At 46.5% G+C, this 27,446-nt stretch overlaps 1 protein-coding gene across 2 annotated transcripts; it reads right to left on the bottom strand.

Annotated features, from left to right (window-relative positions):
- Positions 1 to 7: 7 nt before the first annotated feature.
- Leo1 (LEO1 homolog, Paf1/RNA polymerase II complex component) lies at positions 8 to 24,345 on the bottom strand. 2 transcript variants are annotated; one of them, XM_032909673.1, is made up of 12 exons: positions 24,206 to 24,343; positions 19,399 to 20,190; positions 18,563 to 18,667; positions 16,626 to 16,720; positions 15,490 to 15,635; positions 14,407 to 14,491; positions 10,577 to 10,671; positions 9,634 to 9,768; positions 8,267 to 8,402; positions 7,239 to 7,425; positions 5,130 to 5,227; positions 8 to 250 (listed from the first exon to the last, which is right to left on the bottom strand). In XM_032909673.1, the coding sequence occupies exons 1-12, from the start codon at positions 24,261 to 24,263 to the stop codon at positions 146 to 148; spliced, it is 2,037 nt and encodes a 678-aa protein (XP_032765564.1). In that variant the 5' UTR covers positions 24,264 to 24,343; the 3' UTR covers positions 8 to 145. The 2 variants fall into 2 exon arrangements, with proteins under 2 accessions (XP_032765564.1, XP_032765565.1); XM_032909674.1 differs by having other exon boundaries at positions 178 to 246; positions 24,206 to 24,345.
- Between the last annotated feature and the right edge of the window lie 3,101 nt (positions 24,346 to 27,446).

Below are 27,446 nucleotides of genomic sequence, written 5' to 3'. Positions count from 1 at the left end.
GCATAGGGACTTGCCTTAAATGTTTTATTACAATTAAAATTTCACAAACACAGATCAATTAATCTCAATCAAAATAACTCATGTTTACATCATATTTATAGACAAGCTGTACAATAAATACATAAATGCATTCACAGTCTGTGCTTCAATCATCCTCCTCCTCCTCTTCATCGCTGATCACATACTTCTTATGCTTTTTATTGGCCTTGTCATCGTCTTCTGCTTTCCTCTTCCCAGAAGATTCACCTTCCTGAACAGATAAAAACACTTACAGTCTGGAAGTCAGAACTAGGGAAGTTTAACAAAACAGCTTTACTCATCACTAAGGTGACTTTAAAAATCTTGCAGTCGGGAGGGGGATGTTTGCCCGGAAACCGGGAAAGGGAATAACACTCGAAATGTATATAAGAAATATTCAAGTTAATAATAATAATAAAAAAAAAAAAAGAAAAGAAAAAAATCTTGCAGTCGCTTGCTTCAGCAGCAGCAGCAGCAGCGGCAGCACATGGACTAAAAATTAAAATGCTACAGAGATTAGCATGGCCCCTGTGCGCGGATAACAAGCAAGTTGTGAAGTTTCCATATTTCTATAAAAACAACAAAAAGAAGCAGGGCATGGAGGTGGAGGGCATGGAGGTACAGGGCATGGTAGTATAGGGTATGATTTGTGCATGTGCGAGTGAGCGCGCACGCACACACTTGCACACACACACACACTCATGCGTGCACACACACACAGTTTCTTAAATGAAGATTCACTTGTCCTGATGGAACATTTCCCCCATGATCAGGTATTTAATCAACAGTATCTTCCTTCTCTCAGCATTCAACTTCTTTTCCCCTATCTAAAATTCTTTCTTGTAGTAAGTATCAATTTTTAAAATAATTTTTGTTTGGATACATTAAAAACATCATAAAGGTTTTTGAGAAAACATTTAAAGACATCAAAGGCCTAGAAACACATGCAGAGAATCTATTAAATCCTCTTAAACTTATTAAAGTCTATTAAGTTCATTTGCACGGTCCTCTAGTAGCAACATCATGCAGGTTTTCTAAGGAATCAGCTTCACATTGACATCAACGCCCCTTCAACAACTCTGACATTGGCTGACACTTCAGAATTGTCACAAACTACACCCCCGCCTGAGCTAAATAAGAAGCTGGACTGCATAGACCAGAGGCCGGCTGCTTGCAGGATGAGCAAGACCCTGGACTGGGTCCCTAGCACCACAAGAACAACTTCCGTGGACACAGTCAGAGAAGGCTTCGAGATGCAATGCAGCATGCACACTCTTCCTGATCTCCCCGGCTGAACCTCTGAGGGCAGGCAACACCCTGCACTTGCTTCTTGCCTGTCTATCCCACAGGTATTCCTATAACCTGGAGTGCCACAGAGGGCTCAACAATGTGATGAGGCCTCACAAGGACACAGACCGCCAGGTGGGGGCAGTAAAGCAAACCCAGTAACAATACCGACATGATGGCTCATGTCACCTCCTTTCCCACTCCCCAGCCTAGAGCAGACCTAAATCCTTCTCTAGGGCCCCCATCAAGAAGGGCAACACTGACGTTTCTTCCCACTGAAGAATCTTGCAAACACATTACATGGCTACACATAAACAGTGTGTTCGGTGTCCAGCTAAAATTCTTTAATGGTAGACATTAGACTTTCATGGCTGACAGAAGTGACATGGCATGTCTAAAACTGTACAACGTTGTTGTTCCAAAAGCTCTTAGACAAGGTACAGCATCAGCCCTATGGTCAGGGCTCTCCCAAGGAAGTCTAAACAGGTCCAGCTCACTGTCGGGGCTGAGCAGCTGTGGAAAGTCAGCCAAGAGCAACTGATTCCCTAGAAGCTACAAGCACTCACAGCACAGGAGCCCAGAGCTACAATGGAGCTCTTCTGAGGACCCCAAGCAGGCGGAATGCTGCCTTACTGAACACGGCTGAAACATGCCCCTGGGCTGTACACACTGAAACAATAAAAACAAGACTCAGCTAAAGCTTGATAATGCAGTCATGCACACCGGTTCCTACCGACACAGGCAGCTGTGACCTAAGGCAGAGCAGCTAAGTGGTTCCAGAAAGGAGAGGCAGGAGAGGGGAGAGGGGAGCCAGGCCCTCTGGCTAACCCTTCCCACCTCTGCTTTCCAGTCTCCATCTGATTCGGTCAACTCAGTGTTCCCTTTTCCCAGGAGCAGTGAACAAGGCAGTCCCGCTCTCCCCATTTCACTGTCTCTGAAGGAAGAGAGAGGCCTTCTACAGGTTTTACAAGCCAAAGGGAAGGCAATGGATATCACACGCTCTTTTACACTGCTCTCCATTTAGGCTGGGGAAAGAAAGGCAGCGTTCCTTGTCAGTCTAGACATCACCATGTCCCCACATCCTACAGTACTGGCTACAGTACAGTACCTCTCCCAGGAAAAGGGCAACTCAGGGAAGACAGCTGCCTTGAGCCATAGCAGGCAAATGGGAACTGGAACATGGGCAGCCCTCAAATTCAATGATGTAGCTGATGATAGCTCTTTTTCCCCAAGTTTGTCTTTTGAGACAGGCTCTCACTCATAGTACAGCTGCCCTGGAACTCAGTATGTGTAGCCTCTTGGGAGCTGTGAACCATGGTAGTTCCTGATGTGGGCATCCTGACACCAGAACATGCCCCTTGGAGGGGGATTTGTTATGCAAAACAGAGCAGGAAGATTCCTCTGTATTCACTGCACTGGTTACCCTCCACGAGCTGCCTCGATAGGAAGAGGCAGAGGCTTGGAGGCAGAGGTAAAGCACTTGCCAGGAAAGGTAGACGAGCACAGAGATTCTAAGTGTGTGTGTGTTGGGGGGAGGGGCTGCAGTAAGAGAGCTCGAAGGTCACACAGAGGTGCGTTTAAGTCACAGGTCTGCACTTTCCCAGCCCGGCCAGCCACTGGGGAAGCTGTCAGGCACGTCTCTTCCTAGGCATAAACAGTTCCACGGCACTGCTCAATTCTCACAGTTCTGCTTGCCAAGGATTAAGCATCTGCTTAGAGGAGAGCCCCCGTTTGCCAACTGTTCATCACACTGTAAACACACTATTGAGATGTTACTTCATTTAACTCACAACAAATATGTTGCAGAATAACGGTAAGAAATTCTGTCTGTGGCAAGCTACTCCCAAGAACATCATAGAGATTACATATGGTACTCAACAAAAGCCCAAGAACATACTTTTGCTTCACATGAGGAAAGAGTTCATAAAATCCCCAAATGAGTAAATTAGCTCGAAAGCAAAACAGGAAAACATCTACTCCCTACAATATGGCAGACCAGTACTCAGAAAAGCCTTGCTGAAAACAGCAAACGATGATGGGTAAAACAAAGCAAAAGCACACCAGAGGCCACAAAATAAGCGAGAGCACAAGAGCAGAGCAGAGCAGAGCAGAGCAGGGCATGAAGCAGGGTCCTCCTCACAGACACTGAACGGTGATCACTCCAGGTGGGCAGGACAGCAGACAAGGAGGACCCAAAGCCTTTCATGTAAAAACAGATGGGGTACAAGCCTAGCATTGGTTCTCTGAGTCAGTGGTCTACAAATGTAAAAAGATTATTTGTGTAGCATATTGGGGAAGGGTACACTGTACTACAGTGTGCACGTGCAGGTCAGAGAACAAGTTCTGGTCAGCCCTCTCCTTCCACTATGTGGCATACACAGATCAAACTGGGTGGTCAGGCTTTGCAGCAAATCAAGCACTTTCATTGCCCCAGTTATCTAGAAAGGCCTCATTCTGGGAACGCAGCTTCAGGAGGTCCCAGACAGCTGAGGCCCAGGGCACCTCACAGAGACATACCAATAAGCCAGGCCTGGCTGTGGAAGCCTGTGTCCCAAGTCTCAGCGTCAGAAGGAGGATCAGAGCAAATCCAAGGTCTGCCTGAACTACTCGAGTCCAAAAACCAAACCCCAAACAAAACCAAATCAAGAAAATCATCTTCAGAGAAATCAATCTAGGCATCAACAACTCCTGTGGAGGGGCTGGAGAGAAGCCTTGGAGGGTACAGCACTTGCTGTTGTAGCAAAGGACCTAAATTCGGTCCCTAACACCCATGTCATGTGTAACTCCAGCTCCAGGGGTCAGATGTACTCTTCTAGCCCCTGTGCGCCCCCACATACCAAGAGAGAGACTCACACACACAGACATAAATAAAAATAAGTCTAAAAGACGTTCTCATGACTATCAACTCAGTAAACCAATCCAAATCAATCACTAGATCAGAAAATAGAAAAACTGAAGAAACAGATACAGCCAGAAAAATGCCCTGGTTTGTCTGGGTCTCAAGACTCACAGGTTGAACTACCAGCCTCTGTGATTAGGGATTTGGAAGGTGAGTGTTGTATTAACCGTCTCTTCCTAGGATTGAAATATTCTATCCTATAGGAAGCTTCTTAAGCAGGAAGGTAAACAACTCAACTTCAGGAAGTCCCTGAAACTGCCAGACTCACTATCCCCGTTCCTGAAAAGTAAACAATAAAAGCTGGGTCCCTCTCAGATGACATGAAGCTGAGCTACAAAGACTCTGAGATGAGCAGAGCTGCCAAGAAGACTGTGACAAGCTGAGAAGCCTCTTAAGACCACACCAGCTGCCTGGAAGAAGCAAAAACCCGCTGAGCTGTTGGAAGTTTAGACCAATGGAGGACCCTGGAAGGGACACTCCAACCTGTTGAGCTGCCTACAGTCTGAGCAGTGTGCTCCCCCAGTTCCCAGCATTTGTGGGCTGTCACTCATGCTGGGGTGGGTCTTGGTGATGCAGCTGTCTTTGAGTCATATCTCATCCTGTAAGTAAGCCCACTAGAACTCACTGGTTCACCAAATTGGGCTTTGGTGGTGTTCGGACATTGGTCTGTCATGAGTTCCCTATCTGGGGTGAGTAGAGTTGTGTCTCCCCAGGGAAAGTTCTGTCACACAACAGTAATCAGGACAAAGGCAGAACCTCATGAATGGAGTGGGCACTTAGACAACTGTAGGCTCCGAGCCTGGTCTCGCCCCATGCAGCTTGGACTAGGACTTTTCTGAGGAAGTCATTTGTGTCTGTCCTGATCTCCTCATCACCACAGGAACCAAGCTCTGAGTACAGGGGACGTCTCGAATGTGTGGCTTACCTCGTCACTGTTGAGCTTCTTTGCTTTGAGTAACCTTTGAGCTTTGTCTTCTTCCGAGCCCTCATCGCTGTCTGAGGAGTAGATTCTGGCCCGTTCCTCTGAAAACAAAAAGATTACACAGAGTCATTTTTAAAGAATCTATTCATTCTTGGATTCTCCCTCCAATAAATACCATCACTTCTCTCTGTACGTTTTCCATAGATGAACAAAATAATTTTTATTTGTCCCATTCTGTGCTGTGTACATGCTATGCATGTGTGTGCACAGGCATGTGGAGGGTGGGGTTGATGACAGGAATCGGCCTCAGCCGCTCTTCCGCCTTATTCAGCAAGGCAGGGTCTTCCTGTCAGCCTCAGAGCTTATCAGTACAGCTACTCTTGCCAGCCAGCGCGCTCTGGAGATTTCCTCTCTGCCTTCCGAAGCTCAATTGCAGGGATACCCAGATCACACGCCCAGCATTTACACAGCTTCGGGGGTCTGAGCCCCAGTCCGTGCTTGCGTGGCAAGTACTGAGCCTCCTCAGTTCAGTTTAACTTTTTTTGTTTTAAATATGTTTAAATGAGCCAGGCCTGTTCTTTCCAAAGAAAATGCCTTCCCAGCTAGGTGAGTACTGTACTGTGCTGGGAACCACTGACCTTGTCTACTGGGTTTAAGTCTCTGATGAACTGGATGTTAAATGCCCTAATCCTTGAATGTGTCTCTAATACTTTTGCATGTGAGTTGTTACAGTTAAGATTGTGATAAATTAGCACTGGCAACATAAAGAAGGCCACGGTACCAGGTTCTCAAAATAGGTAGATAAGGTATACTGGGTCAGCAGGACAAATATAGCCCTGCAAGAAAATAGTCAGGTAAAGGGAAACCTGGGTATTGGTAAAGTTTATCCCTCAGCTGGGACCAAACATTAGGCCCCGAGTTCATATCTAGTGCCATACATGACACAAAGCGTCAGCAGACCTCACTTCTCACATCACAGACAAGGCAAACGACATTCGGAAATGAGAAGTCACTTGCTTAAAGCTGACGAGGGGAGAAAAACAGCTTAGGAACGTTCACGTACCATGCACCGGCATCGTGCACTGAGCGCACTCCTTCACACTCCACCCCGTGTTCCAGGCACCATTAGTCAGCTGACTTAGTCCAGATCACATACAAGAAGTTCACAGAGCCTTTCCGTATGGAGCCTTTCCTAAGTCACTGTTAAAATGTGGCAGAATGGGTTGGGGATTTAGCTCAGTGGTAGAGCGCTTGCCTGGCAAGCGCAAGGCCCTGGGTTCGGTCCCCAGCTCCGGAAAAAAAAACAAAAAAAAAACCAAAATGTGGCAGAATGGGGTGGAGAGATGGCTCAGCAGTTAAGAGCACTGACTGCTCTTCCAGAGGTCCTGAGTTCAATTCCCAGCAACCACATGTGTGTGTGGACAGTGACAGTGTACTGTCATACAAAATAAATAAATAAATAAATCTTTAACAACAACAAAAGTAAGGTGGCAGAACTAGCTGGGCACAGTGATGCATGCCTGTCACATTCAGGAAGCTGAGGCAGAGAAGTTCAGGCATTGATAAATGCCAAGCACTGTGAAATAAACCCTACAAGGACAACCCTGCAAAACTGGCGGGCAGAAGGAGGCACCATGTGTTCTCAGTAGCTGGTTTCTTTAGAACCATCAACTTAGCTGAGTAAAGTCAACTTAGTTGTTGTATTCTAGGCATAAACTTCAACAGCACCTGAGGAGCTGAGGCAGGAGGATTGCTGAAAGTTTGAGGGCAGCTGGACTAGAATGAGACCCTTCCTCAAAACAAAAACTGTTAACCTTTCAAACTGGAAACCAGAAGGTCCAGGGGTAAATTTGTATGGGGCCTGATACATGCCCATGCCTACAACGCCAGGGTACAACGGGCCATGCAATGAAGGACTCCGAAGACAAAACAGCGGAGGGAGTCACAGAAGGGGGAGTCCTGCCCTTCTAGGATGGCCTCAGACAGCCACACAATGATGTCCTCACTGAGACTTAGCAGGAGACGCTCAGTAACACCGACTCTTTAATGCAATGTCCAGGGTCAGTGCATGCTCAGGTGAACACACATGACAAGGCTTTACACCCCACTCACCGCGGATGCCTCCTTTGTAGCGGTTTTTAATGGCAGCCAGGCTGACAGACTCCTCGCCTTCCTCCTCCTCATCGTAGCGATCAGGCTCCAGGTAGCTGGCGCTCAGCCCCCGCTGGTGCTGCTTCTCTCTCATCCGGCGCTGCTGCGACTCCCTCCTGATGGAGGCCCTCAGGCGTTCTTCTTCTTTCTGTAAGAAAGCAAATAAGCCATCTGCCATGGCTTGAAAGTGACCCCAATTTCATGTCTTGGAAGCTGAATCCCAGGTTAGCTAATTCATGGGTTAACCGGTAAATTAATGGACTGATAGGCTGTGGTAGATTGACCATTACGGAAGTGAGCCTGCTGTCTTTCATTCTGCACTGCCATGGATGGTTTCAACCCCATGATGGAATACAGGAAGAAGGCCCTTCATCAGCTGCTGCTCCCTTGCTCTTGGACGTTCTTAGTCATGAGACCTTTTTTTAGATTAATTATTTATTTTGATAGAACAGTTATGGGCACTGGCTTTATCCTTCCACCATGCAGATGCTGGAGATTAAACTTGGGTTGTTAGGCTTACATGGAATACACTTCATACCTTGCTTTTTTGACAAGGTCTAAGCAGACACCAGGCTGGCCTAGAACTCACAATCCAAGAATGACCGAGGACAGAGGTTTAATCTCAGCATCTCAAAACAAAACTCACACAGGGATTCTGTGGGACTCTGCTCTAGGCCTGCTGTGTCCTCTCCTTAGCCTGCCCACTGAGTTCTGACGTGATAAGCTAGTGTAGGTGATTTAGTGGTATTGATATGTGAAAACTCAGCTATCTCAGGGCCCAGTTTTGTGGAAGTTTCAAGCCCTGCTGGGGGACAACCCAGCATGCACACATCTTTCTACCTGGTAAGAGCTTAGGACATTAACCTGGCTCACGCCATTGGAGGAGGGAAGGGAAGGCCAACAAGAGTTGACGAACAGACAAGCAGGCAGTCTGGGCAGTCTGTTCTTAATACACAAAACTGTTCCAGGATAAAGCCTAGGCAACGTACCTTAATCATCTCTGTGCGCTGGCACTCAGGGTCACGACCTGCCATTGGTAAGATTCTAATCTTCTGTGTCTTTGAACATCTATCTGCAAGTGACAGAGTCATCTTCCTGTGTGTGGCACTGTCTGTAGAGTGTGGCCTGTGGGAAATGAACAGAAACTTTCCATTGTTTCTCATGGATACTTGTGAACCAGTCATACCCATCACAAAACACAAAGCCAGCAGCCGCTTCCTCACCAAAGAATAGTTTAGAGGCTAGACCTCTGAACTGAATATTCTACTTGGAGGATGAGACTTTCCTTCCTCTAACTCAGTGGCTCTCAACCTGTGAGTTGTGGCCTCTTTAGGGGTCCAATGACACTTTCACAGAAGTTGCATGACCCTTGTACAGGGTCACACATCAGATATCCTGCATAGCAGACATTTACATTACAGTAGCAAAATTAGTTATGAATAATTTTATGGTTGGGGTCACCATACCATGAAGAACTGGGAAGGTTGAAAAGCACTGCTCCAGCTCAATGCTAGGAAAAGTAAAAAAGAAAAAGCTGGGGCAGCCGGGCAGGGGTGGCACACCCCATCGATCCCAGCACCTGGGAGGCAGAGCCTCGCAAATGTCTGAGTTCAAAGCCAGCCTGGTCTACGAAGTGAGTTCCAGGACAGCCAAGGCTACACAGAGAAACTGTGAAAAGAGAAAGGTGGGGGTGGGATGAAGACTGTGATACAGACAAACCCCAAGGCAGCAAACAGCCAGGCTCAAGCAGTGTCCGCGCACACCGTGTGCCCTGCACCTCACCCTGCCCCTCTCCTGTCACGGCTACCCACTGAGACAGTCTCACAAAATGAAAGTTGTCCAAGGTCATGAGCAGAAACAGTCTAAGCACTGCAGCTCTGTACGTCTGTGCTCTCTACAGAGCAGGAAGGGGTCTGCTTATCCCCAGGAAAGGACGACTACTCGTGCCAGGGTGCTCCAGTCACCTGGGGGACACGGTCCCACAGAGGCCTGCTGCAACAGCACTGGGCGATGGGATGGCCCCAGTATTCACAACCCCCTACTCAACGCCTTTCCTCTGACGCTAGCGCACACAGGCACTAATTAACAGTTTGTCTCCAAGTCAACTTTACTGAAAACAAAAGGATACATTAGACCAGCACAGACAAGCACTTTAGGATTCCTGGCAGGGAACTAAAATACCAACTTTCTGTTTTACGTCACGGCCTCCGAGAAAGCAGCCTCAGCTGTCCTTGAGTAAAGCCTCTGAGCCTCCAGGACTGAGAACTAACCTCTGGGCTGAGCTACAGAGCTCCACTGGGGGGGTGGGGTGGGGGCGGGGCTTCAAAAACCAAGGGACATTCCTAAGAGCGCTTACCTGAAGGTGAGCTTCGTTTTAAAGACGGCCTGCCCCTGCAGCCCAGTACCTTGTCTGATGAAAAGGTGGTTGTGGTCGCCCTGCAGTGGGGCTTTGTAGACGTCAAACACCTCATTCCCTAAGTGCAGGGACATGCTGAAGAGAAAGAAGACCTCACATATTAAGTCGAAGGCTCTCACTGTGTAGCTTTAATTACTGAAAACATGAATCAATCCGTTTCCCTCTTTATACAGAATGAAGAAAATCACCATGCTGGGGGAAAATGGCCTGACAGAAGTCATACTTGCTGTGACTCAGGCCCAGCCCCACTATGTGCCCAGTGAAGGATACTTTTCCTCATATCTCAAGTAGTGTTCATGGGGCTGAGAGGAGGGTTTCAGATTCTAAACTTACATGTTGTTAGTTTATTGTCTCCCACCTGCCCCCCATAGCTGTAGCCATTTTGCTCCATGCCCACCAGCTATCTCATACTGTTGCTATAACACGCCTGCCAGTCACTGATGCAGAAAAATGACCTGACACAGAGCAGGGTCCTGCTGACCACACACCCTGTTATGTTCTGTGTGTTATGAAGTTTGTTAATCTTAGGAAAGTCTCCAACTATGAGCTTCATGTAGGACTCGTCAACTTAAAGGTCAATGTGAACTGCTATGTCTAAAATGGCTGAGTCAGGGCCGACCACCAGGCAGCCCTTCCAGCACCTGTGTGTGAGCGCACTGTGTTTTTGCAGTTTTAGCTTTCATAATCTGACTGAGACTGCTGTTCCTGGGGCCTGTGGAGTGACTCCTGGACCCCGACACCAGCAACCTCCACGGACCATTTCGCTCAGGTTTTCTGTGCAGTCACAGGGAGTAACTGATGGGGATTCTCCAGTGAGCCGGCCCCTGAGGAAGGCCAGAGCCCGGAACCTCCTGCCGTCCCCGTCAGGTCACTCCGCACTCACCTTCCATCCGACCACTTGACGATGCGGGCATTGCTTTCTTTAATTTCGTTTCCTTCCTCATCTCTGCGTATCCTCCATCTTATAGTATTTTCTACCTGTTTTAAAACACAGAGCCTTAGAAAGCAGGCCCGTGGGCTTCCCCTGGAGAGACGCAGCCGGAGAATAAGTGCACGTGGTGACGGGAACGGACAACACTGAGAGCCTCTTGGGGTAATTAACGACAGGAGGAGACAGTGTTGAAATGCTGTGAGAATTATGACCGTAGCTCACAGCCAGAGCATTAGAACACACACAAAGCCTGCACATACCTGGGAAATCACAAACACGAGAAAAGCTCTGAGGCACAAGAGGCAAAGCCGGAGCTCTGAGGAGGCATTTGCAGACATATGGAGAGTAAGCGGTCTCATAGACCTAAAGACCATTGAAAGTGAGACTAATACCCTCTGCCTGCACTTGCAGGAACTCATCACCTGCAGGATGGGAAAATACCATCTTGATGGGCCTTCCAGGAGAACACAGCACATTAAATGCATGGTTTTTCTCACACTACATCCTGGAAACACTAAAATAAGAAAGGGGAATGTAAAGTCGATCACTACAAGGATTAAAAGAATGAGAGCACCCCAGGTGTGGTGGTGCAGGCCTGTGCTTCCAGTGCATGGGACACTGAGGAAGGAGGACTGTGGGTTGGAGTCTAGCCTGGGCTAAAAGGGCAGGGCTGGAATGAAGATGAAGATGGCAAGGAAGAGAAGCAAACACTCTGGTCCATGCATTCCCTCCTCCTCTACCACCTGCCTCAGCTCCACAGGCTTTTGGTACAGCCGCTCTCGACGCTCAGTGGTTCACGTCCAGTTTTCCCATGGACCGATTGCTCACTGAAGTGACTGCTGAGTCAGCTAAGACTGGATAACATCAGGGGGATAGCACTTCTAAGATAATGCCATAACTGTCTATGGAAGGTCGGCTGAGGAATACGGAAACAAGGACAGCCAAGCTGACAGGCATACAAGAATTCATTGTAGCATCCCTCCTGTGTTCATGTGGGCTTGGAATTTTAATAAGAATTAAAATGGAGCTAGTGAGATGGCTTACCAGGTAAAGGTGCCCGCCACGCCACTAAGCCTAACCAACCAAGTTCAATCTCAAAGCCTCACCGGAAGGCACCAACTCCTAAAAGTTGTCCTCTGACCTCCCCATCCATAGAGTGCATTGTGAACACACACCACATGAACACATAAATATACATAATTTTTAAAAATTTTAAGGAATTGGGTCTGTGGGAACACCCTGGACCTGGAATGCCACATTGAGAGGCCACTGTGGAGAGTATGGGATCACTCCTAAGCCCCAAGACCACCCACTATCACCTTGGTTCACCCATCAGGGTTGTAAGAAAACGTCAGACTAACCAGACATGGGGGAAACTGCCAGCTTCAATAAGTCCAATAAGCTAAAAAACAAACAAACAAACAACAAAAACTGACACAGGAGAACAGGCTGCCAACCAAAGAGACCACTGAACTGGAAAAAAGGAGTGAAATTTCCTAAAAGCCTAGACTGGAGGATTTCCCCACCCCATCATCTCTGAGACTCCTGCTGATGTGGAAGAGGAAACACCTGCAAGATGGACCCCAGCTACAAGTTGTACCGCGAACCTTGGCACTCTTCACTGAAGCCACAGGCCCTAGGGTCTCTGAGGAGGGGCTCCCTCACTAATCAAACTGCCAAATTTCACTGGTTTGCCCTGGGATATTATAGAAAATTACTTGTACGACTGATGAAGATAAAGCACACCTTGTGACAAAAATATTAATTAAATAAATAAATAAAAAGGAATTAAAGTGAAAAAATGTGTCACTAGTTCTGTTTCCCCTCTTATGTACAATACGTTAGAGTGATGGTTGGTTTTGTTGACTTGACTCAGAGACAAGTCTGGGAAGAGGGAATCTTAATTGAGAAAATGCCTCCTAAGACTGGTCTGTGGTAACGTCTGTGGTATATTATCTTGATTAATGATCGATGTGGAAGGGCCCCGTACCATCCCTGGGGCAGGTGGTCCTCGGCTGTGTAAGCAGCTGCTGAACCAGCCAGGAGGAGAAAGCCTGTAAGCAGTGCTCCTCTCTGCCTCCTGCTTCAGCTCCCACTTCCCGGTTCCTGCTCTGATTCCCTCTCAGTGATGAGCTGTAATATGAAATAAACCTCCTCCTCCTCAACTTGCTTTTGGGCACGGTGTTTTATTATAGCATAGAAACCCTAAGGCAGTTAGCCACATATAAATGTACAAACACATATATAGGTACTGTCTTAGTTACTTCTATATCACTGTGATAAAACACCATGACCAACACAAAGTATGAAAGGATTTACTTGGGGCTCACAGAGTCAGAGTTAAGTGTCCATGCCCATCATGGCAGGGAACCTGGCAACAGGCAGGCAGTAATGGCACTGGAGCAATAGCTGAGCGCTCACATTCTGAACAACAAGCACAAGGCACAGAAAGCTTATTGGGAGTGGTATGGGTTTTTGAAACCTCAAAGTCCACTCCCGGCGACAGAGCTCCTCCCACAAGACCACACCTCCTAATCCTTTCCAAACAGTTCCACCAACTAAGGACCAAATATTTAGCTGGATGAGCCTTTGACAACCATTCTCATTCAAACTAGTACAGGTATTATCAACTAAGACATTTTGAAAGATGCTATTGAGAACACACTGTGTCATTCTACAGAAATGAAGCACATGGAAATAATTCTAAAAACAGAAAACCTCACCGAGTCACACAGCCTGACTGGTTCATCAACGAACTAACAATGTCACCAATTAACTCTAAGACTGTTCACCTTGTCTCAACCATCACTCAAAAAAACAAAGCATCTAGGGATACCTTCAACTGTAGCCCGAGAGTCAGCATGAGAGCTCTATTAAACCCTGACACTTTGTACTTGGAAGCACTTGAGGCTTTGGAGCAAAGCAGCGATGCCTGAACTGTGATTCTACACTGGACCATACGCTGGCTATACTGCTATTCACTGCTGCGCCATCGCAGAAAACAGAAAATGCCAAAATGGGTACATTAAGAGGAGCAAAGAACTATCACATTAATTTATATAAATGATGGAAAGAATGAAAAGCAGAAAATATGTCAGAGGCATCTAAATTGCTATGAAAAATTAATAGTGCTAACTCTAAACCAATACACACATATAAGCAAATGATATTGATGGATGGGCCAGCTATGCAGACAGCACAAACATCCAGCATCTCAATCTACACGCTGGAGGCTCTTGAACAAATTACTGGCACTTTTTGCCCCCTTCTCACGTGCTCCGCATTCCCACAGTAGTCACAGAACAGCTCTAGACACCTGTGCTCTTAGACAGGAACCATCTTACCAACGTTCCTGGGCACTTATGAAGCTGTCGGATGTGGAGAACACAGTACTACGGAAATTGAAGAAGCTCAACCCTTAGTCAGGCATGGAGCTCATGCCTGCTAATCCCAGCATTCAGAAGGTGCAGGAGGGAAGATCATGTGTTTAAGATCATAGTAAGTCTCTGCCTTAAGTTCAAAAAAAACAAACCGGAAGTGTAGACTGCAAGGCAGGGACGTGGGTTCAATCCCCAGCCGGCATGTGAGGGACCAAAGATGCACCTTCATGAAGGGCACATGCAGAGGCTCGGAGTTCAGGCCCCAGCAGCAAAAGGATTCTGAGAGGACGGATGGCTCACGTGGTTGATGAAACAAGAAACACATCCTCAAAGCTCAAGTCTTGGAGACTTGGTGTCTACCAGATTGACTCTATAAAAAGAAAAGCACAGTCTACACAGCACCTTCAGTTTTAGCCTGGTTCTCCCTTCTTCATCCAGCATCTCCTCATCTTCAAATTCATCTTCATAATACTGAGGATCAAAAGGCCTACAAAGTATTTTTAAAATAAGCTATTAATTAATATTTCATAAAGGCTACTGCCACAATAGTTACTATAAGTTATATATTAAGTATATTTTTAAGTTCAACTTGAAAGAAGTATTCTTAATATATACTAAAATTTACAATTCTGATGCTACTATATATGACTTGAAATAAAGTACAGACAAGGCTAACCGTTCCGAGCAGCTGGGTACGGTGGCACATCCTTGTGATGCCAGTACCCGGAAGGGAGGGGCAGGCAGACCTGTGAGTTTCAGGTCAGTCTGGTCCACACACTGAGTTCCAGTCCAGTGGGTTTATATAATGAGACAATGTCTAAAAGAAAAAAAGTTCTCAATTTTTCATATTATATAAGTCTTCCAAAGAAAGAGCATAAATGCTGGAGCTTCCCACATCGTTTTCCTGTGGGGGAAGTGTGTCGATGACCCAGGTGTTTGAGTGCTACCTTAGGACCTCCATCAACAGGGCTTAACTACAGTGTGGCAACAGCTACGACAGTGGCCGGCCAGCAGGTTTCACAGCTTCCCACTGCAGCGCTGCTGGGCTGTAGGAGCCACTCAGTGTCTTGGAGATGTAGTGTCTCATTCCTAAGAGAATATCAAACTCCTAACAACAGCCCCAGTCAGGAGGGCTCCCTGATGCTTGCTCTGTTGTGGGATGCTTGGTTTACTTTTTCAGACATATGAATGAAGTTTCCATTTCTCTGTTAGTCGACTCAATGAATATAAGCAAAACATATTCATGTACACCTATATTTCTTTTTTTTTCTTTACTTTGTGTTTTGGTTTGGTTTTTGAGCTAGGGTTTCTCTGTGTTGCAGCCTTGGCTGTCCTGGAACTCACTATGTAGACCAGGCTGGCCTCAAACTCAGATCTGCATGCCTCTCTGTCTCCCAAGTACTGGGATCAAAGGCGTGCACCATCATGCCCAGCTAATACCCACATATTTCTAGCAACACCCAGAAGACATCTTAATGTCCTTACCTGGGCTCTACGCTGAGGAAGTTGGGCAGTTTAACAAAATATAAGTCATTGCCCAAGTCTGTGTTCACTTTGGGAATCTCCACTTCTATTCTGGTCTCGGGTATCGGCTCCTCCTCCTGCTGATCTTGAGGCAAGCCATTTTCATCCTAGCCCAAGAAAACGGAAGGTTAGAGCCGTGGGGACTGGGTGACGGTCCAGTTCAAGCTCCATGTTTTACTACTCAAGGGAGCAAGAAACATTGTTTGGTTTTTTGTCTTTGTTTTTGTTTTTTGTTTGTTTTTTGTTTGTTTGTTTCATTTGAAACAGGATCACACACCGTTGTCCAGAGTGATCTAGAATTCAACCTAGCCCATGCTGGCCTCAAATTCACAGAAACCCTCCTGCTTCCGCTTTCCCAGTACTGGGATTACAAGTCCAGCAAGAACCATATTTAGATACTATCCCAGGGCTCAGCACTACTCATCTATCTCAAGAGAAGCGAGCAGAGCCTAGCCACCTCTGTACAGAGCTGTGTGATCAGTTATCTCCCAGAGTCCCTGATAAGTGTTCAATCAGCCAGCACTTATGCAGCCACTCTAATGGCATCAGAGAAGGTTATCTACATGGTGAGTCTGAGGCCAGCCCTGCTTCCAAAACTAAACTTAAAAAATAAAAAGGGGCTGGAGAGATGGCTCAGCGGTAAGAGCACTGTCTGCTCTTCCAGAGATCCTGAGTTCAGTTCTCAGAAATCACATGGTGGATCACAACCATCTATAATGGGATCCGATGCCCTCTTCTGGTGTGTCTGAAGACAGTAGACAGTAAAAATAAAATGAATATAAAAAAATAAAAAGGAATGAAGGAAAAATTATTAACACAGCACACATTTACTTGCATGAATAAGAAAAAGATTAGGTGAAGGGTTCTCAAATCCTGGGTGCTCATGGTCTCACCCTGTGAGGCAGGTACCACACTTCATGGTAGCAGCACTCACTTCTCCTTGGAACCAAACGCTTCCTACAGAATCAAGAAAGTCATCTATTCCTTATGGCTTCATATTATAATTTAACTAACAGCTTCCTTTTCTAAGACAGAGATCCTTCCCCTCCAAAACTGTCTCACTTGAATATGGGCCAGCTCATGCTACTTTCACTTACCACAGGCTGTCCTGGAGTAGGGGGCTTGTCCTCTCCGTCACTCCCTGAAGATATGTCATCTGCACCTCCGAACAGGTCCATGGTTCCATTATTATCTTCAGTGCAGAGGGAAAAATAGAGAGTGTTAACATCGGGTCTTCATTTTAACATCCCTGAGATTTCTGGGCCAGCTCCAGGAAATGTCATAAACCCAAGTTTCAAGCATATTAGAGGAGAAAAGGGTACTGTGGCACATGTGTGGACAGATGGACACTGGCACATGTGTGGACAGATGGACCCTGGCACATGTGTGAACAGTCAGGTACTGTGGCATGTGTATGCAGAGAGAAAGGCACTGTGGCCCTTCTGTGTTAAGACAGGAACTGTTCGGGTTGGGGATTTAGCTCAGTGGTAGAGCGCTTGCCTAGCAACCGCAAGGCCCTGGGTTCGGTCCCCAGCTCCAAAAAAAAAAAAGACAGGAACTGTTCATGTATGTGGCGAGAGAACGTCAGTGTGGCACATGTATGAAAGGCGGCCACTGTGGCACGTGTGTGAAGAGCTGGCACACTGCCCGCAAAGCTCTTCTTTCCCCTCCATCTCTGCGTCCTTCTTCCATTTTCCCTATTGTCCAAAGCCAGTTGTTTCTCCCAGGCTAGATCCTCAAACTTGAGCTAACACATGCTACATCAGAATTAGCTACCGATCTAGCTAGCCAGGTCCCATTCTCACAGGCAGAGCATCACTGAGGCACCCATCAAAACAATAACGTATGCAAGCCCCGAAGCCAGGTGAGGCCCCGCAGCAAGGAAACAGGGAGACAGAAAGTGGTTAGAGAGCCATCTGTCTAAAACTGAGGTAACACAAGCCAGAATTACCAGTAATCACGTGGTCCAGGATAAAACTATGAGACTGAGTCAGAGATGTGGCAAAGGACACAGCCGCTGGACAGCAAGGCAGAGGTGACCAGAGTACTGGAGGTTCATTATATGATTTCCTGCCAATGCCCTCCTCATAGTCCCCTCTTAGCTCTTAGCTCATGTCACCATCCTGCAATTGTATGTCCACGTGCTTTACTTGTCTCATAGTCTGCATGCCCTCGCCACCAGACGGCAAGTCCTACAAGATGGCTTAGAACGAGAGCGGTGTACAGCAGAGCCTCGGGAAACATCAATGGACACAACCTACTAATTCTCACCACTGTCTAAGACAGTCAGTATCACCCCATTTTGCACCTCAGAAAATGAGTTTAGTAAGAAATCTGGGGCTGGAGAGATGGCTCAGTGGTCAAGAGCACTGACTGATCTTCCAGAGGTCCTGAATTCAATTCCCAGCCACCACATGGTGGCTCACAACCATCTGTAATGGGATCTGATGCCCTCTTCTGGTGTGTCTGAAGAGAGTGACAGTGTACTCACATACATTAAAAGTTAACCCTCTAAACACCTGCCTTAGCTATAGCATTCCTTAAGATAATTTATCTACGCTTTAGAGTAACTGCCGCACATGGCCAAATATCTATCGTGATCTCATCTGCTGTAACCTTCATACTAACATCTTCCCTGCAGGGCCACCCGCTGTTTGCAAATACATCTCAGAGATGACCTGTGCACCTCCACCTTTACAGAATGCCATGCTTGTATGAATGACTTCTTCAGGTACTCCGCAGTCAAAGAGCACTCATCTATCTAACAGTGTCTATCACACTGTGGAGAACAAAGGCAGTCAGTCCAGGGTTATCCTTATTCAGGCTGAAGAACACTTTCAAACCGTGCAGAGGCTCAGCCCCGTCGATAAATTCCCTCAAACTGCAACAAAGAAGCAGGTTCCTAACAGCTCAAGCTGCACACTGACAGTACACACAGTCTTCTGTGAGTCATGCAGTCTCAGGTCCGGCAGGGCACTACAGTTAAAAGCGCGGAGAGCTAGGAAGCAGGCCGGCATACAAAGTCAAAGGCTACCTTTGGGCACCTCGGTGTCGCTGTCCACTTCCGAGTCAGATGGAATCGCGTTCTTGCGCTTCATTCGTAAAACTTCATCCTCACTGTCACTGCCTCTTGCAGATTCTAAAGAACAGAGTCAGGAGGTGTACATAGTCACATGCAAGCTTTATGAGGAAACCGCACCATTTATGCTACCTGGTTTAGTGCAGCAGTGAGTAGAAAGGAACAACGATAAATGTAACAGTTTGGATCAGTGTACCACACATTATGCTAAGTCAAAGAAGAAAATCTAACCTGGCAAAGTCACAGCCTGTCACCCTAGACCTAATGAGGCAGAGGTACAAGGAGGCAAGAGCAATAGTGACGGAACAGATCAGTATGGGATGAGGTTGAGCCAGGGGCGTGGCTGTAAAATAGGTCTCATACCACCTGACCTGTATAGTGGTAGCTGCAGAAATCTATAAACATGCCAACACAAATTAAACTGCACCCAAACAAAGGTAGAGGTGAATATGAAGGAATAGAAAACAAAAATGAAAAACAGGACAATAAAGATGGGAATAAAAGGGACTAGAGAGGTGGCTCAGTGGTTAAACGCACTGGCTGCTCTTCCAGAGGACCCAGGTTCAATTCCCAGCAATGAGAATGTGGCTCACAACTGGTTGCAACTCCTGTTTCAGGGGACCTAACACCCCCTTCTGGCCTCCATGCACATGGTGCACAGACATGCATACAGGGAAAACACCCATCTGCATAAAGCAAGATGAAAAAAGTCTTTAAAAAGAAACAAGAAGGAACCATGGCTGCACCCAGACACCTGTACTGAGCCACAGTGGCTCCCGTGAGTGTCTTACCCGACTTCTGGTCCTGCTCCTCCTCATCGTCTGAGTGCCTTCGATCTTCATCTGAGACCTGTGGCCTTTCATCGTCCGAGTTTTGCATTTTCTCCTCATCAGACACCTGTGGCCGGTCCTCATCGTCTGAATTCTGCTTCTCCTCATCGTTATCAGAAGCTGCTGGACGCTCATCATCAGAGTTCCCCTTTTCCTCCTCAGACAGCTGTTGTCTGTCATCATCAGAAAGCTGGGCCCGGTCCTCGTCATCTGTGTTCTGCATTTTCTCCTCTTCATCGGCAGAGTTCTGCAGCTTTTCATCGTCGGACCCCTGTTCCCGCTCCTCATCATCAGAGTTCTGCAGCTTTTCGTCATCGTCTGATTGGTCACTTTTATCCTCTCCGTCCCATTTCTCATCATCTGACTGTGCTTTTTCAGAACCTTCTGCCTCTGAGTGATGGCTCCCTTCATCTGACCTGTGGCCCTCATCATCATCGTCCTCGTCGTCATCATCGTCATCATCATCGTTGTGGGCTTCAGAGCCACTGTGCTGGTCCACGTCAGAGGGCTCATTATCCTCGTGGTCAGATCGCTCCTCGGAAGCCTCTGACCTATTGTCTGACTGTTCAGAGTGATTGTCGCTGCCACTGTGATGAGGGGCCCCCTCCTCCTCACTGTCATCTCCAAACAGTTCCTTGTTACTGGGCTGCCCGGAATCGCCCCTTTCATCTTGATCACTTTCGCTGCCAGAGGCATTGCTACCAGAAGCACCGTTGTCCTGGTCAGAGTCTGAGTCAGACCCAGAATCGGAATCTGTAGGATCGTGTAAACACAAGGAAACATCAGCAGAGTAAGGAACTGTAGAAGTCCATCTCAATTTGGTAAAAGACAAACAGGAACTAGCAAAACTGTTGAAGCCAACTTTCTCACTGTTCCAGAAATAAAGAAGTTTCAAGAACCAGGAGAGGGTTTGGTTAGCAGATTCACAGTAAGCAGGCACAGTAGCCCACACCTAGAATCTCAGCAACCCAGGAGGCTGAAGTAAAAAGATCAACTCAAATTTGAGGCCACCCGGTGCTACACAGTTAAGTCCCAGGCCATCCCAGTGTGAGACCCTGTTTCAAAAAGCCTAAATAAATAAATAAATAAATGTGGAACTCTTCATGTTTTATCTCACCCAGTCCCCGCCTCCCCTGCCTAGTTCTCACACATGAAATAAACCAGTAAGCAGCCCTACGTTCTGGTACGGAGAACACTACTTGGTTTAGAGTGACATCGCTGCCCCTGTGATGAGGGGCCCCTCCTCCTCACTGTCATCTCCAACAGTTCTGTCCTGAATGGCCTTTCATTTTGATCACTTTCTTGACCAGCAGGTAGTGGTTCCTGTACCAGAAATGCGGCAGGAAGAGAAAACAAACAGAGCCTAGAAGCGTAAGTATAGAAAAAAAAAACTGTACAAGGTCCCATCGGAACATGCATTGTGGAGTTCGAGAAGAATGTAGTGAGCTTTAGTTTGTTTACAAACCCAGTTATATGAGTGTGCTTTTGTTTAAATCCCAGGTGTGTGCTATGGGGCTGCTTCAGTTTGCCTGCAGCCATTAACTACAATTGTCTACTGCTCTAGGAGGGGTGTGATTTTTGCCAGCTGCAGATAATTTAATTCTGGGGACTCTGGAGAAAGTATAAACACAGAGCCTCAAGACAGCAGCCCCAACACTGCTGCTCCTGGTTGCTGTTGTGTCTTGTCAAGTAATCATGAGCAAAGGGAGCAAAGAGACAAAAAGAAGTTGCAGATATCCTGAGGACAGAGATTGGACCAGCCCCAGCCCCAAGAAACACGATGACCCCAATCAGCAGGAAGTAGCCTATATAGGTTTGTACCCCCTTTCCCCTCTAACCTTCTTTCTCTCCTACCTAGTGTTGGGGGCGGGGGGGATTGGAAAGGATCAGAGTGAGAAAAGGGTTGGAAGGGAGTTAGAGGTATAAGAACCCAATCAAATAATAAAACAAATATGCCAACAGAAGAAAGCAATAGCTAAAGAAATAATGACGCAAATTTAATCAATCTACACATCCAAGAAGTTCAATTAATAAATGCCACATTGAAAAAACTTAAGGAATCCACACTTAAACATATCAAGTTGTTTGATATGAATCTTGAAAACAAGCAAACAAAAAAAGAGAATTATCTCATACAAGGGACCCTTACAGGGATGACAGAAACCACAAAAGCAAACCAGGCATCCTAATGTGGAGAGGGAGAGACTGTCCAACAAGGACGCTTACTTCTTTTCTTTTTTGAAGTGCTGACAACAGGACCTGGCAGTGTTAGTCAAGAGCATGAACCCTAAGCCATGATTCAGCCTCAGAGTTTTATATCTTGCAACTATGCTTCAAAGAATTTTAATAATTTAAAGGGCTTTAGGAGTCATAGAAAACATTTTAGAATGAATGAATGAAAGTGAAGACATTACACCAATTCTTAGGGGACAAAAGGAAAGCAGTGTCACTCAAAAGGAAACATCTCAGTCAAACACCTACCTTAACATCTTAAGAGATCAGAAAAAGAAAGCCCAAGCCAGGCAGTGGTGGCACACACCTTTGACCCCAGGACTGAGGAGGCAGAGGCAGGCAGATCTCTAAGTTCGAGGCCAGCCTGTTCTACAAAGCAAGTTCTGGGACAGCCGGGGCTACATAAAGAAACCCTGTCTGGGAGGGGGAGGGCCTGGAGGGGGAAAGCAGCAAAGGAACAGAAAATGAAAAAACAGTAGATAATCAATAAAAACAGTAGTTTTTTTTTTCTTCAGCAAATAAGTTCTTATAGTCTCATTGGATTGCCTGTGACTTGTGCCAATCCTCCTGCCTCTTGTCTTTGAGTGTTAGGATCATAGAGATGCACATCATGCCTGGCTAACAGCTCATTCCTTTAAAACTAACAAAATTAAACCTTCAGGCAGACTGTCCAAGAAAAAAAAAAAAAAAAAAGCAAGACTCGAATTACTAAAGTCAGGAATGCAAGTGGGCACGCCATTATTGATCTCACAGAGACAAAGATTATAAACCTTAAGTAACAATAGAAACCTAGACACATTTCTTCTGAGGTCAAGAACAATATCTACTTTTGCAAGCCCCATTCAAACCTCATAAAGAGAGCACTAGCAGGAGGAAGGTAAATAAACAGGTAAGAGAAAGAAACGGGACAACTATCTCTAATCACCCTGGCATGGTTTCACATGTAGAAAACCCCATGGGAGCCACAAAAACTATTACAGTGAATATATGAGCATCAGGATAGCACCAAGTCACAAGATCAACGTATAGCAGAAATAAAAAATATGAAGTAACTACTAACTGAAAGCGGAGGTACACATGCATAATACCAGCACTCACCGAGGTAGGGGGATCAGGAGTATAAAGTCGACAAAGGCAACATACAGCAGATCTGTAGAAGAAAGAGAGGAAAAGGAAGGGAAGGAAGGAGGGAGGCAGGCAGGCAGGCAGACAAGCAGGCAGGCCTACCAAGTTCTACTCTGTTACATCCATAGCAACTTCAAGACCAAGAGCAATTGTCAAGGACAGCACACCAGACCTGGAAGTAAATCTTAGAGCGCCCACTAACTCAATGGTAAAATGGAAGGAAACTGCCATGACCTTAAAAGAAGTTTTAAAAAGGAAGAAAAGATGGGGGTGGGGGGTGATCTTCGAATTGCAATCTGTAAACTCCACTTCCCTAGGCTACGGGTTGCTATGAGAAAGCACCGCAGATACACCTCACTAAACAATGCTTTTCAACTGTGTATCGGAAAAGCGCTAAGCATTAATGTAAGCTGGGAGAGGGGAACTTGTCTTCTCCTGATCGCGTCCCAACACCTAGAGAGGTAGCTAGGAAGTAATAGGAGTCCTTGTTTACTCAATGAATGAAAAGCTTCATGGGAAACATGGGAAGGTTTACACAGAACTGTGCCTCGAAGACACGGTGACTAAACTAAGAGAAAAACACACTAACAAAAACACTAGCAGGGCAGGAATTAGCATACGGTCATATTCCAGGCTTAACCTGAGTAGAACCATCACAGGGGAGTTCAGTTCTCTGTACTTTTACCTAGTGCTCCCGTCACACTGGAGTAATTACATACTAACTGGAGTTGGCGACAAATGGGGGGGAGGGGGCAAGGAAATGACATGTGTACAGGTTGATTTGGGCCCGGAGGGCTGCAAGAATTCTGAAGTTCATCTCGGATCTTCCCTCATTCTTCTTCTATTCATATCTCAAATTCAGATATTCGTAGACCTGTGCCAGAAGTGCCCCCATGAACCAGAATTCATTCATTCATCACCAAATCCTCTCCTCTCCAAACACCCCCAGAAGCTTCCCCATTCTTACATCACAGACAAGGAAACCAGCTTTCTGCATAGGCTCTCCAAGGGCACCCCATTTCCAGTGTGCGTAGACCTTCGGTATAGCTCCAACCTGATCCCTCCCAGACCTTCCAGGAGCATCTGCAGTCTCCCCGTTGAGTCGCTCTTTCACAAGGGGCGTTATCACGCCCGATGGGTAGTTGAACAGCCACCCCATCAATCGGCCAGGTGTGCACGGAGGTGCACAGGCCACTCGTTCTCATTCTGCCCCCCTACGAGCCCAGGCCGGTCCCTAACCGTCCAGGCACAGACTCCGCGCCAGTGTCTCGGGAGAGGCTGGCACCGCCGGGCATGCAGGGGGCGCTGGGCAAGAGCGTGGGGGCAATCACGTTGCCCGGAACCGCGCCTCCGGCCGGAAAGCAACCCGCCGCCCCATGCACCCATCCGCGGAGCTCCCCGCCCTCCGCACCTTTGCGCTCGGCCTCGCTCTCAGCTTCGCTCCCGAAGAGGTCCTCCATGTCCGCCATGGCAGCTGGGTCCGCGGCCTTGGCCTGGTCGACTCGAGCCTGCTTTACGGCCGGAGCAGTCCACGCACGACGTGTCGTAAAGAGCCGCACAAAGACCTACTTTGCCTCTGTGACCTAGTTTTGGACTGCAGTTGGCGGGCTCCGCCCCTAGAGTGTCTGTGCTCACCACCTAGCCCGTTAGCCTGCTCGCCTGCATTATGAAGCATGGGATGTCCAGCAGACTTGTTTACGACTTGTCAGCTGCGGCCAGGTTTCTTAAAAATAGTTGAGGGCGGGTGTGGTCGCTCTGCACTGGATAGGCAGATCTCTTTGAGTACCAGGCCAGCTTCGTTTACATAGCAAGCTCCGGACAGACAGACAGCTATGACTACACACGTAGACCCTGTGACAAAAGAATAAAACTTAAGTCATTGAGAGCTCTAGCCTGAAGCACGCCTGTAATCCAGCACTCTAGAGGCAAAGGGTCAGAAATTCATCCTCGACTGCATAACAGCGTTGGAATCCTTGAGAACCACACCCTTTAAAAAAAAAAGACCTCATGAGATAGTTCGGTAAATGACCTGCCCTTCAAGACTAAAGACCTGGTTTCAGAAAACCCAGCACCTACTTAAACCCAGACATGGCTTCCAACATCCGTAATCCCAGCTATCAGGTTTAATAAAGGACCCTCTCTTAAAATACAGATGCTGGATGGTGGTGGCGAGACCAGCCTGGTCTACAGAGCGAGTTCCAGGACAGCCAGGGCTATACATAGAGACTTGTCTCTCAAAAAAAAAAAAAAAAAAAAAAAAAAAGGTTCTGCATGGTGGGGTGGGCGGGGTGAAGAGCAGTCCAGGAATACACTGGAAATGGGCCTTTGGCCTCTAGGCACATGGGCAGTAGCTCAGTACAGAGCTTGCCTATTAGTAGTGAGGTTCAAATTCAATCTGCACTGGAAAAATAAAAGATTTAGGACTAATAATCCCAACACGGGAGGCTGAGGCAGGAAGACAACAGAATTTGAGGCCAGTTCGGGATACGAAAAGAGGTGGATTAAGAAGAAAGATGAAGAACTGGAGAGATGGCTCAGCGGTTAAGAGCACTGACTGCTCTTCCAGAGGTCCTGAGTTCAAATCCCAGCAACCACATGGTGGCTCACAACCATCTGTAATGGGATCCACTGCCCTCTTCTGGTGTCTAAAGATATAGCTACAGTGTGTTCATATACATAATAAAGAAATTTAAAAAAAAAAAGGATGAAGCGTTAAGTACTTTTAGGTTAGTGTCTGACAGTATTTGCCAACTTCTGATCTCTTCTTTAAATCACTATTAAAATACATTTATTTTTATTTTTTAAAATGTGCTTGGGTGTTTTACTTTGCAGATAGATAGATAGATAGATAGATAGATAGATAGATAGATAGATGCATATGTGCACCACGTGCACACCTGGTACCCGAAGACATCAGAAAGTGGCATCAATCACATCCCCTGGGCCTGGGGTTGAAGATGGCTGTGAGCTGCCAGGTGAGTGCTATGAATCAAACCTGGGTTCTCTGGAAGAACAACCAGTGCAACCCAGCCAGTGTTCATAACCACAGAGCCATCTCTCCAAACCTTTGCTTCCAACCATTTTTGTTTGTTTGCTTTAGAATTTTAGGTAAGAGATTGTAGATCTATAAGAGAAATGGGCATGGTTCTCAACGTGTGGGTTGTGACTTCCTTGACAAATCTTTCTCTCCAGAAATATTTCTATCGTGATTCACTATAGTAGCAAAAACAAACAAAAACAGTTGTGAAGTAGCAACAAGAATAATTTTATGGGCTGGAGAGATGGCTCAGTGGTTAAGAGCACTGACTGCTCTTCCAGAGGTCCTGAGTTCAATTCCCAGCAACCACATGGTGGCTCACAACCATCTGTAATGAGATCTGGTGCCCTCTTCTGGCCTGCGGTCACTATATGCAGGCAGAATGCTGTACATAAAATAAATAAATAAATCTTTAAAAAAAGAATAATTTTATGTTGGCGTTGGGAGGTGGCCACACACATGAGGAACTGTATTAAAGGGCGGGAGCATTAGGGAGGTGGAGAACCATGAGAACCATTGCAAGAAGATATATTCTACTGTATTACTGTTTTGATGTGTGAAAAGCGGGAGGAGATAGAGAGGTTAAGTGGCTCTTGATGACATAGCCAATATGATCTGCTCGGCCATAATGTAAATAATCACATAAAATTCGTCAGCAGTCTTTGAGTTGGGTGTAGGGCTTGTCCTGTTGTCACAAACAAGGCTGGTCTCAGGCCCAGGCTCCTCTGAGTGCTTGGACTGTAAGCATTTAACATTTAACCATTTTATTTTATTTTATTTTATTTTATAGACAGGATGTCATGTAGCCCAAACTGGCTTCAACTCTCTTTGTGGCTGAAGCTGGCCTGCAGAACCTCTGAGATCCTCCTACCTCTTTAAGTGTAAAAACTGGATTAGAGTCACCTGGCCTGGTTTGGTATTTGACTCTTATAACAAATACATATCCATAATTAGTAACTAAATATCCCAAGGGAATCTTTAATGTAAATTAAATAAAGCAAGAGGAAAGGAGAAAGAAGGGAAAGGGAAGGAGTGAGGGACAGAGAGAACAGTTGTGCGTGAGGTATGCTGGGCTTCTCAAGAGTGGATGGTAAGAAATAAGTCAGGTGGGTACCTTTAATCCAAGCACTTGGGAGGCAGAGCAGGCTGATCTCTGAGTTCAAGGCCATCTTGGTCTAGGGAGTGAGTTTCAGGACAGCTGGGGCTACACAGAGAGACAGTTTCGAAAAACAAAACAAAAAATTACAAATTAAAAGAAATTCGTCTAAGACATATGGTTAAGGAAGAAAAATTTAAATACCGTACATACATGCAAAACTACCATTAAAATTCTGTGAACTGGCCACAGTGGCACTTGTGCAAGCAGAGGCAGGTGGATCTCTGTGAGTTCAAGGACAGGCTGGTCTACAGATCAAGTTCCAAGACAGCCAGGATGGCATATTTGAGACCCTGTCTCAAAAGAGCAAAAAAGGAAACAGAATCCAAACCTCTGTGTATAGCACGAAATTGACCAATTGTCTGCAGAAAAGCCGATCAGTAGAAGCTGGAAATGGTGGTTGCCTCCTGAGAAAGAAACCCAAGAATGGTACAGTAGGCAGGGGAGAAATGCCATCAT

Source organism: Rattus rattus, chromosome 8 (genome assembly GCF_011064425.1).
Source record: "Rattus rattus isolate New Zealand chromosome 8, Rrattus_CSIRO_v1, whole genome shotgun sequence".
Taxonomy (NCBI): Eukaryota; Metazoa; Chordata; class Mammalia; order Rodentia; family Muridae; genus Rattus; species Rattus rattus.
The sequence above is the reverse complement of the archived record's forward strand: the minus strand, read 5'-3'. Positions and strand labels throughout refer to the sequence as shown.

Coding starts and splice junctions, on each gene's coding strand:
- Leo1 (XM_032909673.1), bottom strand. CDS start 24,263: ATGGCGGACATGGAGGACCTCTTCGGGAGCGAAGCTGAGAGCGAGGCC. Junction 9,769..10,576: donor GTCAAGTGGTCGGATGGAAG/GTGAGTGCGGAG, acceptor CTTTCTCTTCAG/CATGTCCCTGCACTTAGGGA. Junction 7,426..8,266: donor AGCGCACAGAGATGATTAAG/GTACGTTGCCTA, acceptor GCTTTCTTACAG/AAAGAAGAAGAACGCCTGAG.